The sequence below is a fragment of the Astyanax mexicanus genome, chromosome 5 (genome assembly GCF_023375975.1).
Source record: "Astyanax mexicanus isolate ESR-SI-001 chromosome 5, AstMex3_surface, whole genome shotgun sequence".
Taxonomy (NCBI): domain Eukaryota; kingdom Metazoa; phylum Chordata; class Actinopteri; order Characiformes; family Acestrorhamphidae; genus Astyanax; species Astyanax mexicanus.
The window spans coordinates 21,183,992-21,198,611 of record NC_064412.1 but is presented as its reverse complement, the minus strand read 5'-3'; the positions used below and the strand labels follow the sequence as shown (position 1 = coordinate 21,198,611).

General features: G+C 37.1%; 1 protein-coding gene across 4 annotated transcripts in view; it reads right to left on the bottom strand.

Moving 5' to 3' along the window:
- The window catches only part of nos1apa (nitric oxide synthase 1 (neuronal) adaptor protein a), a 179,027-nt gene that overhangs the window by 86,863 nt on the left and 77,544 nt on the right, over positions 1-14,620 (bottom strand). For all 4 annotated transcript variants that reach the window (XM_049479357.1, XM_049479358.1, XM_049479360.1 and 1 more), the window contains one exon: positions 7,188-7,296. In XM_049479357.1, the coding sequence (XP_049335314.1) occupies positions 7,188-7,296 (109 nt within the window). The remainder of the gene's footprint in view (positions 1-7,187; positions 7,297-14,620) is intronic.

The following is a 14,620-nucleotide window of genomic DNA, read 5'->3' as shown; positions in this document are numbered from 1 at the left end:
ACTAAATTCTCTTGAAAATAAAGGAATGTTTTCTACACCATTTATGATGCCACTATGGAGATACAAGGCCAACAACGTGACAGTATCAAAATAAACAACTGCAGAGTGTGTAGGAAGCCAAATGGAGCCTCAAGCTAAAGTTATGAGATAAATACAAGTAGAAAAGCTTGGCACAATAACCTGATGCAATCAACAATGCCATTGTCAAGTTTGTGCCTGCAGGTCAGTGACAAAGGCTTGAGAAGGCGATACGCAATTCTTCAGAACTGCAGCAAGAGCGCTTTGCTTTGAAGAACAGCGAGCGATGCTGGAGAAAGACAAGAACCAGGTGCTGCTTTCAGCTCTGAAGAGCAATTACATTCCAGGGAGTCTTGCGTAAAATAATGGGACACTTCTGTCTAAATTGTTTTCTCAAACGACCATATTTCTGCCTCAACAAATCAATAGCTGAAATCGCTCATTTGTCGGAATAAAAATATGAGTGGAGCTTTGTCTAAGACTGTCGTGATGGCTTTCCATCACTTTCATCTTTCCTGCTTTGTGTTAAGAGTAGAGTTGAGACGATGACAGGACAGTGCTCCTATTCTCTCTGAAGACAGTCAGCTAATGAGACGCTCAATTTCCCTAATAAATACGCAATATTCACACAAAGTGTGCAATAAACTACAATCACCAATATTATATATTAAATATTAAGTAAAGAAAGAAGAGAAAAAAAAGTTTTGAGAAGAGAGCTGTAAAACAAAGTGTATCTGAAAGACATTTCTTTTTTTTTTCTGTCTCCTGCTCTTCTGCTTACAGATGATGAAAGAGATGCTCCTCTAGCTCCAAGCAATTCTTAGCAATATCTGTGGCTGTACCGAGTACACGCACTGCTGAGCTGAAACTGGATTTCAATTAAAACACCTGTCCTCCAGACACGCTCGTCTGAGGTCTCATCATCAGCCAATTAAAACACACTAACATGAAGAATCTGCTGTGCTCAGAGTGGTCAGTCCCATTATGCTTAATCAAGCAATGCTGGACAGAGAGAGAGAGAGAGAGAGAGAGAGAGAGACAGAGAGAGAGACAGAGAGAGAAGGAGGGGCTGTTGACAACCTCAAATGTTTTTAGTTAAATTGTGTTAAATTATTTTTCCTGTTTTGAAGTTCCAGCATCACAGTAATCTAAACACATGTGATCCTAATCAGAATAATTATCAGCAAAAATAACAAACCAGTCAAGCAAAAATAAATAATTAAATAAATAAATGGATTCTGAGTGAAAAGAGAAGCCAAACATCCCATGCCTTTAATCACAATCTTTAACAAGCAATTTAGCAGCTGCAAGTCAAACAAATTGTTATATCTTTTGCATCTAATTAATTAGAGCTGGACGTAGGCAAGATCATACGGTATAAATATTGTTTTAAAATTTCACACACAGAAAAAAACGCATTAGTAGTGATAGATACTTAAACAGTAATTAAATACTACAAATATTTAAATACAATGGAGTATGTAATGAATCGCGCAGTTGGTCAGTGTGATTGTAAGCACTGATAAAAACCACAATATATGATATACAGCTCTGGAAAAAAAATCAGACCACTTCAGCTTCTGAATCAGCATCTCTGTTTTGCTATTTATAGGTATATATTTGAGTAAAATTAACATTGTTGTTTTATTCTATAGACTACGGTCAAAATAAAAAGGTCATTTAGAGCATTTATTTGCAGAAAATGAGAAATGGCTGAAATAACAAAAAAGATGCAGATCTTTTAGACCTCAAATAATGCAAAAAAAAAAAACCCAAAAAGTTATATTCATAAAGTTTTAAGAGTTCAGAAATCAATATTTGGTGGAATAACCATGGTTTGTAATCACAATTATCATGCATCTCCTCCACCAGTCTTATACACTGCTTTTGTATAAATTTATGCCACTCCTGGTGCAAATATTTAAGCAGTTCAGCTTGGTTTGATGGTTAGTTATCATCCATCTTACATTGATCATATTCCAGAGGTTTTCAATTTGGTAAACTTTCAATTTGGTAAACTTACCATTTTTATGTGGTCTCTTAATTTCAGAAAATTCCAGAGCTGTATATAGATAAATACAGGCAGTTATTTTTATGTCATATTTAAATTTCATTATGAACAGACTGATAATAATATTCGGAAATCCCCGACTTCCACTGAAAACAGGAAGGATTTTATGTCTATTGTTATGCTGCCACTTTTGCATGACAGCAACAAAATCAAACAACTGCAGAACATGTAGGAAGCCAAATAAAGCATCATGGAAACTCAGAGATTTGTATCATTTATCACAAATTTAGCACAATACCATAACATATTGTATATCATATTGCCAATCTTTAGCTGGACAATATGGTAAAAAATATTATATAACAATATTTAAAAACATGTTCGATACACAATATATATTATGAAATGCAGACAAAATGCATCAGCAGTGGCAGATTCTTAAATACTGCTATTCAAATACTGTCTCATGTAAAGAAATGTAATTTTTATTTAGTCTCTGCTGCACACCATCCAATTAAACATGTTTTTTTTTCATGTCTGTTAAGTCAGTGTATTTTAACGCTTATATTGTTGATTTGATAAGAAAATGCATCACGATATGATTAAATATTGACATATTTAATTTTATATGCCCAGCCCTATAAATAACCCAGTTCATTATGATTTTATTCAAACACATTTTTCATATAGAAGATAACAGTGGCTGTTTTTCCCAGATGTTGAATAAAAGAAGGCGACACTTTGGCCAAAAACAGCAGCTGATCCTGGCACAGATGCTTCTAGTCAGAGGATGCAAAGTTTTTGGCAGCGTCCTCATTATCTCAATCTCCTCTCACTTTTCAGGGCCTGCCTGTATCCATCACTGGCTATTAAAATGCACAGGCCTGCTTCCTGCGCTCTGGCTTCTGCTCTTTAATTGATTCCCCAGGGTCACACCTGCATTTAACAGCTCATGATAATGAAAGGCCAATTAATAGTGTTCCATAAACCACAGCCTTCCCACAGCACTGGCTCTAAGACTGAGAACAGAAGAGGATCCCAGTTGGTTTCAAAGTCATCCTGAACCTGATTCCTAAATCCGTTTTAGGAGACCTGCTCCCCTGGACAGCTCTAATCTTAAGATGTGCCTGAGGGTCCTGATTAACTGGATGAAGTGTGTGCAAGATAAGGGTGATCAGGGTCTGAGAACTGGGGTCTGAAGGACAGTAGATGAGATAAACTGTTATAAAGTCTTTTCTTTGTTAGAGTTTAGTCCAGTACACAAATGGCAGGACCCCAACCTTGTCCTCTACTGCTGGGCATGTTATCTCTGACACTGTTTGATAAGCCAACACTCCAAATTATGAAGTCTGATACTTTAAATTTCTGCTACATAATTCCACATAGCTTTTATTATTCAGGTTAATAAATCAACCCAAAAACTATTTTTTTTAACTTTGGGAAATAAAAGCAAGTACATTTTTTAACATAAAATCAGATTTATCCACTAATATAACAAAAACACCACTGATGAATAGAGAAGCACCAACACAACACAGAAATTCAGTTTCCTTAAAACAGGGTCAATACTGCTACTACTACACTACTTTGAGATAAGCACACTGCTAATTGCACTATGTAACTTTGAAAGTTTTAACTTAAAACTGTGATTTTGTGTAATAACCACTAATATTACTGTAGCCCATCAGTACAGACTAGGGGTGGGTATCACAGGGCAACTCACAATACAATATCATGATACTGTATGTTGCCCACGATAATGAGATCACATTACTGTGATTCTGTAATACTGGATATATATATCGCAAGACAATCCTTTACGATATTTTGGGACATCTGTGTCATTAAATTCTCCAAAATAAGCAAATGCCAGGAATTATGGATTTATTGTGTCAGTCTAACAAAGTTTAACAACCATTATTCTTTTTTTTTCTTTTTCTAATTTTCTCTGCCGATGGCAAGCTAAAAGACGGGGATTCAAACCAATGTTCTTCACTGCAGGTTTACGATATTCCTTAGATTATTGATACCATGTTGACTGATGAAGCAGTAACCTTAAGTCAAACTAGGCGGCAAGTTTTACGTTTCAATCAAAATTTTGATATTTGACGCCACAAATTAATAAAATATTGCAAACAGAAACTACATGCTATATTGCGATATCAATAATTTTGTCACACCTTTAGTCCACACGTTTGTTTCACATTTAGTGACACTTCTCAAAAGTCCAGAAATCCATGTCGTTTCAGGGGGTGGCTCAAAGCATGAACCCCGCTACCGGACAGTAGAGGTTAGATCGGGCCCAAAAAATCTGACCCGACCCAGCCCGAGCCCGTGCACGTACTGCCCGAGCCCGACCCAACCCGAACCATGAACTGTCATTATGAGCCCAAGCCCGACCCGATCCGCCCCATAAACTGGCTGTTGTTGGGCTGTTTGAATGAGCAAAATATGATCAGAATTATGTTAATTAACAATTTAACATAGAAGCATAGAACTATTATTGAATTAAAATGATTTTTAAGAACAGCTACACACAGTGCTGCAAGTCAAACGCGGAGGAGTTCACGTGCGAGAGAGAGAGACACACAGAGAGAGACAGAGAGAGAGAGAGAGAGAGAGAGAGAGAGATTTGCGTGTTCTGGTGTATGAGTTACTCACAGGTAAAGGTTCTCACATACTGTATCTCCTGTTTCTCTTTTATCTCCTCGTGCTCATATTCTAGTCCTGTACATAATTCTGCAGCTCCCTCAGTGTTTTCTGTCGTATTTTGTGGCTAGCATGAGCGCTTACAACTAACACCGCATACCCTGAGGTGCCGCCGCGCTGCCGCTGTTGTGCCGAATCCGACTCCCTGCTGAATCCGACTCCCGCTTTGCAGACAGAATCGGCACAAACAGCGATTATAAATAAATTTGTTTTTTCACTTTCAGTTGTCGTTATTTGGTTCATTTTCGTTGACAATAATAATTGGTTACTTAGCAACATTGTGATTATCACACCAGAGCTTTATTTTAAAATAAAAATATATTTAAAAAAACAGATGCCTACATCTCAGACTATTTTCTGGAGCCCGACCCGACCCGGCCCGAGGAATGTGGTGGGAAATCTTTTCTATTGAAAAATAGAAATACTATTATGATAAATAACTATCATAAAGCATCTATCGTTAATTAGAAAATAGTATATGGCTATATAAGGCTAAAAGCACCTTGTTGGTAAATACCCCTCACTAATTAAACAATATGGGTACTCTCTGTATTTAATTTAAAATAACCAGTAATCCCTCTTTTTTTTTTAAATACTGATTATGAATATGAGCAAAGCCTTATTAAAGAATCCTGTAAGTGAAAATACTGTCTTTACGAGCTTCCATTGCTAATGTTTATAAACTTACATGGTTAATTTCTTTCATCTACAAGTGAGAGAAATTTAAAAAATTAAATAGTATTAAAATATAATGTTTAAATATTAGATAGTTGTGATGAGACTTTCATCCTGCTGAGCACTTCTAAACCTGTACTGATCTGTCCCACTGACCCAGTGCTGAAATACATTTGTTGATGGTCATGTTTAATCCTTACAGAACAAATAAATGAACCTTTAATAATAATAATAATAATAATAATAATAATAATAAAATAATAATTTCCCTCTGTCCCTTTAGAGCTGTTGTAGTTACAAATTATAGCCTTGAGCAGAGCTTCATCTGCATACTTGCTTGCGGGCAGTTTGTGTTGTTCTACATGAGGAAGAGACTGGACAGAATGATGCACCGGCTCTGGACAGTGTGTTACAACATGTCCTAAGGCCTACTGCACTCCAGCTTAGACTGGAGTTTTAGCTCCATACCCTGAAGGGCAAAGGGAGATGAAGAGGGTGAGTATTGTATGTTTAAGAGACTGAGGGAGAGAGGAAGTGAGAGAAATGGAGAGAGAGAGAGAGAGAGAGAGAGAGAGAAGAGAAGAGGGAAGAGACAGAGAGAGAAGAGAGAGAGAAGAGAGAGAGAGAGAGAGAGAGAGAGAGAGAGAGAGACAGAAGGAGAGAGTTCTTCACAACACAAGCCTCTATAATCAATGACAAATTACAGAACTGACAATCTTGACTGTGAATGATTTGTATCTGTGATGTGAACAAATGTGAATGCTTTGCCTCTGCTAAGACAATATAAATGAGGATGCAAGAAGGTTGGTGCGCTAGTGGGGGACGATCTGGGCATGCACAGTATGTGGAACAAGAAAAAAATCCTTTAAAAAATTACACTATTGAGCCAAACTTTATTCACTATTCATGATGTTTTGAAATATTGACAATTTAATATGATTTAGAAAGAGTAATTTCTCACAAGTGATGAGAATCAACTTTCCTTTAATACTGAAAAAATTCTAGAACCACTAGTTCATAAAAATCCAGAAAAAAAACAAAAAATATTTTAGGCTGGTTATGTGAACGCAGTCTAAGAAAGAGGAATAAAAGAGAGAGAGAGAGAGAGAGAGAGAGAGAGAGAGCCTCTATACAAGCCTCTATAATCAATGACAAATTACAGAACTGACAATCTGTACTGTGAATGATTTGTATCTGTGATGTGAACAAATGTGAACGTGCATCGCATCTGCCAAGACAGTATAAATGAGGATGCAAGAAGATTGGTGTAGTAGTGGAGAAGATCTGGGCATGCACAGTATTTGGAACAAGAAAAAAAACTTTTTGTAACTATATTATTGAGCCAAATGTTTTATACTATTCATGAAGTTTTAATCAGATTGTATTGCCAATTTAAAATGATTTTAAAAGAGTAATTTCTCACAAGTGTGTGATGAGAAATAACTTCTTTGATAGTGAAAAAAATGATATGTATCTGGTCTAGAACCAGAATCCAGAAAGAAAAAAAAAGATTTGAGTCATTTTAGGCTGGTAATGTGAACGCAGTCTAAGAAAGAAGAATAGAAAAGAAAGAGAGAGAATGAGAGAGAAAGAGAAAGAGAGAGAGAGAGAGGGAGAAAGAGATGGAGAGACAGCTGTACAGAGAGGTATTTCATCTCCTCAGTCACCTTCACTCACTGCCAAATGGTGCTTCAATGACAGGTTTCTGTCATCCTCTGAAATTTTCAGGGCATTTCAAGGCGTAATCTGACATAAGCACTCAGGGGTGACTTACCTTCTTCTTGGATTTGAAGACGTTGCATCGGAACACGTTGCTCTGCCCATCTCTGGCTATATAACTGAAGATTTTCAAATCTTGGGAGTCGTGGGATACGTAGAATATCCTGTAAAACACGAGAAATTGATCCATAACAGCATGGTACTTTTGGAGCTAAATCAATAAGAAAAATGCAAAAACTGCAATTAATCTTGCACTCTGAAAGCCTGCAATCAATAAGGTCTAAAAAGCACAACAATGGATCTAGTCTATCTGGCCAAAAGTATTGAGACAATGTTCTTAAATCAGTGAATTCAGTTTAATTCAGTCCCACTGCCACAGGTGTATAAACCCAAAAACCTCCAGCAGCATTGCAGTTTCTGATACACTCATACCAGCACAACACACACTAACACCTCATACACCACCACCATGTCAGTATCACCTTAGAGCTAAGTCCAAATGAAGAACAGGGTGAAAGGAGGATAGTAAAGTTCACAGAGAAATAAATACATGAAAATAGCCAGTAATTATAGATTTACAAAGTGCTCCAATGTGCAAGGTACAACAATGAAGAGACCACTTCAGTTTCTGAATCAGTTTTTTTTTTATTTTGCTATTTATAGGTATATGTTTAAATAAAATAAACATTGTTGTTTTATTCTATAAACTACAGACAGCATTTCTCTCAAATTCCAAATAAAAATATATTGTTAACCAGAGTGGTTTCAGACCTCAAATAATGCACAGAAAACAAGTTTATATTTATAAAGTTTTAAGTGTTCGAAAATCGATAGTTGATGGAATAAACCTGGTTTTTAATTTTTCATGCATCTTGGCATGTTCTCCTCCACCAGTCTTACACACTGCTTTTGAATAACTTCATGCCTGCACTCCTGGTGCAAAAATTCAAGCAGTTCAGCTTGGTTTGATGGGTTGTGATCATCCATCTTCCTCTTTATTATATTGCAGAAGTTTTCAATTTGGTGGAATCAAAAGAAACTCATCATTTTTAAGTAGACTCTTAATTTCAGAAAATTCCAGAGCTGTATATAGATTAATACAGGCAGTTATTTTTTATGTTTTATCGAAATTTCATTATGAACAGACTGATAATAATATTCGGAAATTCCCGACTTCCACTGAAAACAGGAAGGATTTTCCATCTCCTGTTATGCTGCCTCTTTTGAGATACAAGGCTTTTGCATGACAGCAACAAAATCAAACAACTGCAGAGTGTGGGGAAAGCCAAATGAAGCATCATGGAAACTCAGAGATTTGTATAATTTATCACAAATTTAGCACAATAGCTTTATGCCACTCCTGGTGCAAAAATTCAAGCAGTTCAGTTTGGTTTGATGGTTTGTGATCATCAATCTTCCTCTTGATTATTTTACAGAGGTTTTCAATTTGGTGAAATCAAAAGGAACTCATAATTTTTAAGTGTTCTCTTATTTGTTTCCAGAGCTGTATACATATAAAAATGTAACAGTCAGGACAATGCTAGTTGTATCCTGGTCTGCCCTAGCCCTCTTAGCATCAGTATGCATGTATATTAGTGGGTAGTCTATTCAATCAATGAAGGTTATTTTCGTCTAGAGATTAGATAAAGGTTTATTTTTCCCCGGATCATGATCACACTGATTGCGATCAATCACCCTCACGGCAATGCGCTTCTCCAGTGCAGACGAGGCGAGAGAGAGCTTTTATCCAGAGCTGAATCGAGTAATAAACAGCGCAGCTGCTCGCAGCTTTAAAAGAGTGCACTGGGCTGAAAAATCCCAGGACGTCACACCAGTGACAAGCAAAAACACTAAACGTCTCCATCACCAACACTCTCCCCAGCGCACGACCACCAGAACAAACAAAATCAAGCATATCACAAGTGATTTAAATAAATAAGAAAAGTGTTACAACTCCTCTAGTGGAAACGCAGAAGCTGGGCTATGTGTGGACGTGCTGGAAAGTGGTGGGTCGTGTGCAGTTTTGTAATTCAGTGAAGCCTGACGGGATAAATTAACAGCGCAGACGATCTCAATGGGCTTTGTGTCAGTGGAAGAGAAATGCTGGGAGAGTGCGCGGAGTGAACGGCAAGCAAAACGCACTGGCCTGGAACAGGCACACTCTAATAGGCGACGGTGTTTAGAGTGTTTAGAGCTCAACCACTGATTTCAGCGCTACATTTACAGCACTTCACTTTTAGCTGTGAGTAAGATGAATGGGCTGTGAAAGCATCTAATCATTCATACTAATTACTTCATAAAGTCACGTCACTGATGTTTTGCCTGTGTGCTGATGTAATGTCAATGAGTGCGTGCGTGTGTATATGTGTGTGCGTGTGTGTGAGCACGTCCCAATTCTCAGAGTAACTCCACCAGCCTTTCACCTTGCTGAGTCATGCCTCATTATCTCAGGTAACATACTGATACGAAATGCATCCCATCACAGCAGAGCGAGAACTGCCTGACCTTTTCAGTCGGCACTGCAGCACTCAGGAGATCCACTCTCAGACTTGGTGCTCTTGACTTTAAACACAGAAACCAATGACCTGCGACCCATCAGACTAGTCATATTCATTCACTCACACCCCCCTGCAACCTCAACGCAGATCAGAAACGCAGATCTCTGCCTGACCGTGCAGTCAAAAAGAAGACACCCAGGAATAACAGATGGTAGTTATTTGGTAAAATAATGTTTCCTTTCGCTACTTAGAGCACCTTTAAATCCCTGTCTGAACAGAATTAGTTTTACCTGTGAAGGTGGAATAATGTATTTTCACTATAGATGCCTAAACATTAATACTGGTATCAGGTATTTGCCCAATACTAGGAATGCATTTATATAGATACCAGCATCGGTTGAGAAACCACGCGATTGTTCTCGTACTCGCCAACAAGGTAATGTGCCCATTGCACAGAGAGACAGAGAGAGATGGAAAGAGAGAGAGAAAAACTGGAGAGAGAGAAAGAAAGAGAGAAAGAGAAAGAGAGAGAGAAGGGAGAGATAAAGAAAGGAGGGGGAGAGAGAGAAAGAGAGAGAGAGAGAGAGAGACATCACAGGATGATGCAAAAAAATTACCATGCATACACAGAGTAAAACTAATCTCTATTTTTAAATCTAAGCATAATTTCTTTCAAATATGTTTGTTTGGAAAGCTAAAAAAGAGTGAAAAATGTGACTCTCACAAGAAAACTTAAAATTAACTGTTGCATTGCACTACTTTATTCTAACAACTAAACTACACAAATTATATAATGCTCCTTATTGCTTCATACTAAGTAGGTATAGCCTTCTGTATCAGCAACCGGTACAAAAATGCATGTACTCCGCTGAAAAAACATGGTAATCGATGCCCAATCCCTTCCCAACACCATGCTCATTTCTTCATACTTTTTAATGGTAAACAAGAAAAAGCCAGAGAGAGAGTGTGCAATAAGGAGAGTGAGTTGGGGAAACAGTAAACCAGTAAGAAACTGTTTAAAAAAAAAAAAAAAACTTTCATTTCGTTTTTTTAAAAGGTAAAAACTCATAGCCTTAAAAAATGACTGACATGGTGACATTGCATTTAAGTTAAAATAGAGAGCACAATAGTATTTAAATGTAAGTAAATATATTTATAACAAGAGCTGAAATTTCTGCTGAGCCAACAACCTATCAACCTGACAATCATAAAACTCAAATCTGCAATACAACAGTTTACTGCTGTATTGAAATAAATTGCAATAAATTGCATTATTTGGTCGTCTCCCTTTGACCCACTCATCAGAAGATTGCGTGGTAACTCCCCCGTACTGTCACAGCCAATCACATCTCCTAAGCATAATTCTTGTGATTACGCTTAGAGCTAATTGTGTAGGCTTTTGTTAGCTGATGTAACACAATTGGTAGGTAGTGTAATCAATTCATTTTATATATTAGATGTTAAAGGGTGATAAACAAAGACTCTTTTCAACATTCAGGCAACATTTAGCAAGTAATGAAAGTGACAATATTTTTGCTCATTAAGGGTCACTGTATATAAACTGATATAAAGTTAATTGCCAAGTGGGTCACTCACTGCTCTTAGATGCTTTAATAAAAGTGCCACACTTGCTGCAATATTGCTGCAGTTTTATGCTAGGCAGGCCTGAGCGTTTAACACTGGCAGAAAGATGTAGTTTGCCAAAGCACATTTGCATTAGCCTATCAGAGAATTGATCTAGATTAAATTGAAAATCAATAGTCCCTGACTACAAAGTATTGTGACTACACCTTCAAGGACAAGAATTAATTCAAGGATTCCCACTTAACAGAAGAGCAGTGCCATGTAGTCTCTCAATACACACCACTTACCATTCTACTCAACACAGACCGCTCTCTAGAGGCTACTACCAGCATGTCATTATTGACTGTGGACAACTACAACTGTGTACGACATCGTAGATCTCAGTGACATTTAAAAAACAATTTAATGTAAGATTTATATATAAAAAAAAATACCCATCTTTACTTGATGGATTAGGCAGAAGTTAAACATAAGCTGCATTTTCTGTAGATTGTATAGGAGCTGAGGAAAAACAGAGACTATTATTAACCAAAAATGTATTACAACCAACCTTCAGAAACTTTTATTAACGTACTATTAAACCACACTGGTTTTTATTATTATTATTATTATTATTATTATTATTATATTTTTTTGCATTTTGATTTAGCTCCAAAAGTACCATGCTGTTAAGGATCAATTTATCGTATATATATATATATATTTAGCGCTGCAAAATGTACTCTTATTACAAACAGCAAAAATGAGTAGACAGTTTTGCATCTGCCTGATTTAAAGAAAACTAATTCACTACTAATGGTGAACTAATGATGAAGATCAAAAAATATATCGCCTATGTATCGCATTGTGCATTTCTCAGCCAAAATATGCTAATACGTATCATCTGATATTCCTTCATTTAGCGGTTCAGATCATATTTGCGAATTAAGGATTACAGAATCTCTGTGCAAGTTTCACTAAAGGAGTTCCTCCATCACAGGAGGCTGCAGTTCGTTGTTTATCCACTAAATGAAAATACAGAGCTGACTCAAGGTTACAGGTCCTAATTAAAAGCCAGTGTGTGTGACACAAACCCAAATCTGTAGAATGTGTAAAACATGTCTTGTGGAGGAAGCAGAGTAACAATTTTAACACCACTGACAGGATACCCCTCTTGAGAGTGCATCTTATAGCCTAAACAGTAAGTAGCTATTAGCACAACAACACAGCTGAGCTAGAACACATAAAAAAAATGCCACTAACACACAGCGCAGCAGATCACATTTCACCTAGAAGTACAGCAAAGTTCAGCAGCAACAACTGAAAAGCTAAAGGTGTTAAATACTCTAGCAGCTGGTGCTTGGAGTTCCAAATAGTTAAAATGTAAATGATTCCAAAATAAGAAAAGCTGATTTTATCATGAGAGGTGATGTACAGAATATTACAGAAGCACTGAACAATGATGCACCTGGCCCATGATATCTTGATCTGTATTGTGTATCTGTATCAATCGATTGCACTGATCTGAGTCTGTCAGCGATTGTATTGACTCCACAAAACAGTGACTTGTCCTTGTTTTGCACAGTAAAAAAAAATATATATATTCGCCTCAGTTGGGCAGTGGTCTGAGTATGAGTTCTTTAGTGTGTTCACCAGCAGCCTTTCCAGCTCCTGAAATATTAAGCCTGTTTTGAGAACTAGAAGACAAGTATTACTGTAGTGTCCCAATGCTTAAACTGACCCTTTTGGTAATGACTTTGCATCATTGAATGTAGCCTCTTGCTGCTGCTGAAAACCACTCCTTTAGGTGCACTGACACAGAATGACCCTTCTCTAGTCCTAAAAGCATATACCAGTGACAGCCCCTCATGAAACTTTCAAAGGCCTAGGGTAAGCACCATCAAAGAGCTTAGTGCTACAAACTGCACACAGCGAAACAAACCAGAGCCGTGTAAAAAAAAATGCAGGGATTTATTCTGCTCATGAAACATAGTCCAAACCCCCTGCGTCAAGTGCTTTCAGATCAGAGCGACAAAAGGCAAAGAAATGTCATCACGACAGTTAAGGAGGGAAGTCCTCAGCGGGGGAATGAGATTACACACCTCTGGAGGATAGCGTGAGGCCTTGTAAATGCCATGACTCTCATATGCTCCAGATTTTTTGAGTAGGACCACCTGCAACTAGTCTTGGTTTAAAAAAAATAAATAAAAACTCCATTCTTCTGTTGTAATGCAAGATACACTTTTACACAGTTTAAATTGCAGCTATTAGCACTGCTCTTAGAGAAAGGATTATTATCTTGTGTCACATCCAGTACTGGACAATATTAAGGTCAGCTGTGAACGACCCAGATAATGTATTGGTTATGGTTCAGTGAAGACGAGTAGCGCGGTCAGCATGGATGAGCTAAAATGCAATAACTCAAATACTCTTTTTTCCTTTTTTTTATTTCTAATGAACTCACTGAATTTGTACATTACATTATTGGCCTTGCTTCTGCTGGCTGTACCAGACAGAATGTCCAATTACATTTTTTGTCCTTCCATTCTATAATCCAATGAAAAAGTAAAAAAAAAATGCATCAAGGACGAAATACCCGAAAAAGTTTAAAAGCAGCATTTTGAAGCTTTCAAGCTTAAAAATATTAACTATTATTACTCTACCAAGCATGTCCTTCAGGTGTGTCTAAAAAAAACACATTTTCTGACTGTAGAAGAAACCCAGAAGCAAGTAATGCAGATTCCATAATGTTGCTTTAATGGTCTATGGAATTACTAAAAAACCTTTAAAGCCACATTCAGACAGAATTTTTTTTTTTCAGTTTTACATGGGAAGGAGAATTAATGTATATTTTTACCACAGAATATCTGTCAAATGTATGACTGATTTACTCAGGATAAAAAATCTACATATAAATGGCTGAGATGGGAGCGATTCCTCGATTTACAGACTGCACTCACAAAAAAAATGTGTGTGATATCCGATCTTATAACGCACTTTTAGTATTAATACAATTATAATTTGAAATGAGCTACATGTTTATAAAATGTATGTAGGCTACAGGCTATGGCCTCTAGGCTATATTCTATAGGCACTGACTGTACACCCGAACCTGCTAAGCCTGGCTGGTAGCATTGTGGCTACCATGTTCCAAACCTTCACACTTTTAAACAGAATATTTCTAGATAACTTAATACATAAAATAGTATCAAGTATACATTTTGGGTAAAAGAATTTGACTGGTTGCTTTCCCCTGAATGTTTTGTACTGCACTCTGCCATCTTGCATGCACAGTGCACTGTCTTGTCTCTTAGGGAGGGTGGGACTATGATCATTATAAACACAAACAGCATAGCATAAAACACACAGAGGGGGTGTGACCTATTTCTCCGCTCAGAGTTCCTTCACTCCACTACGTCTTTAGAGA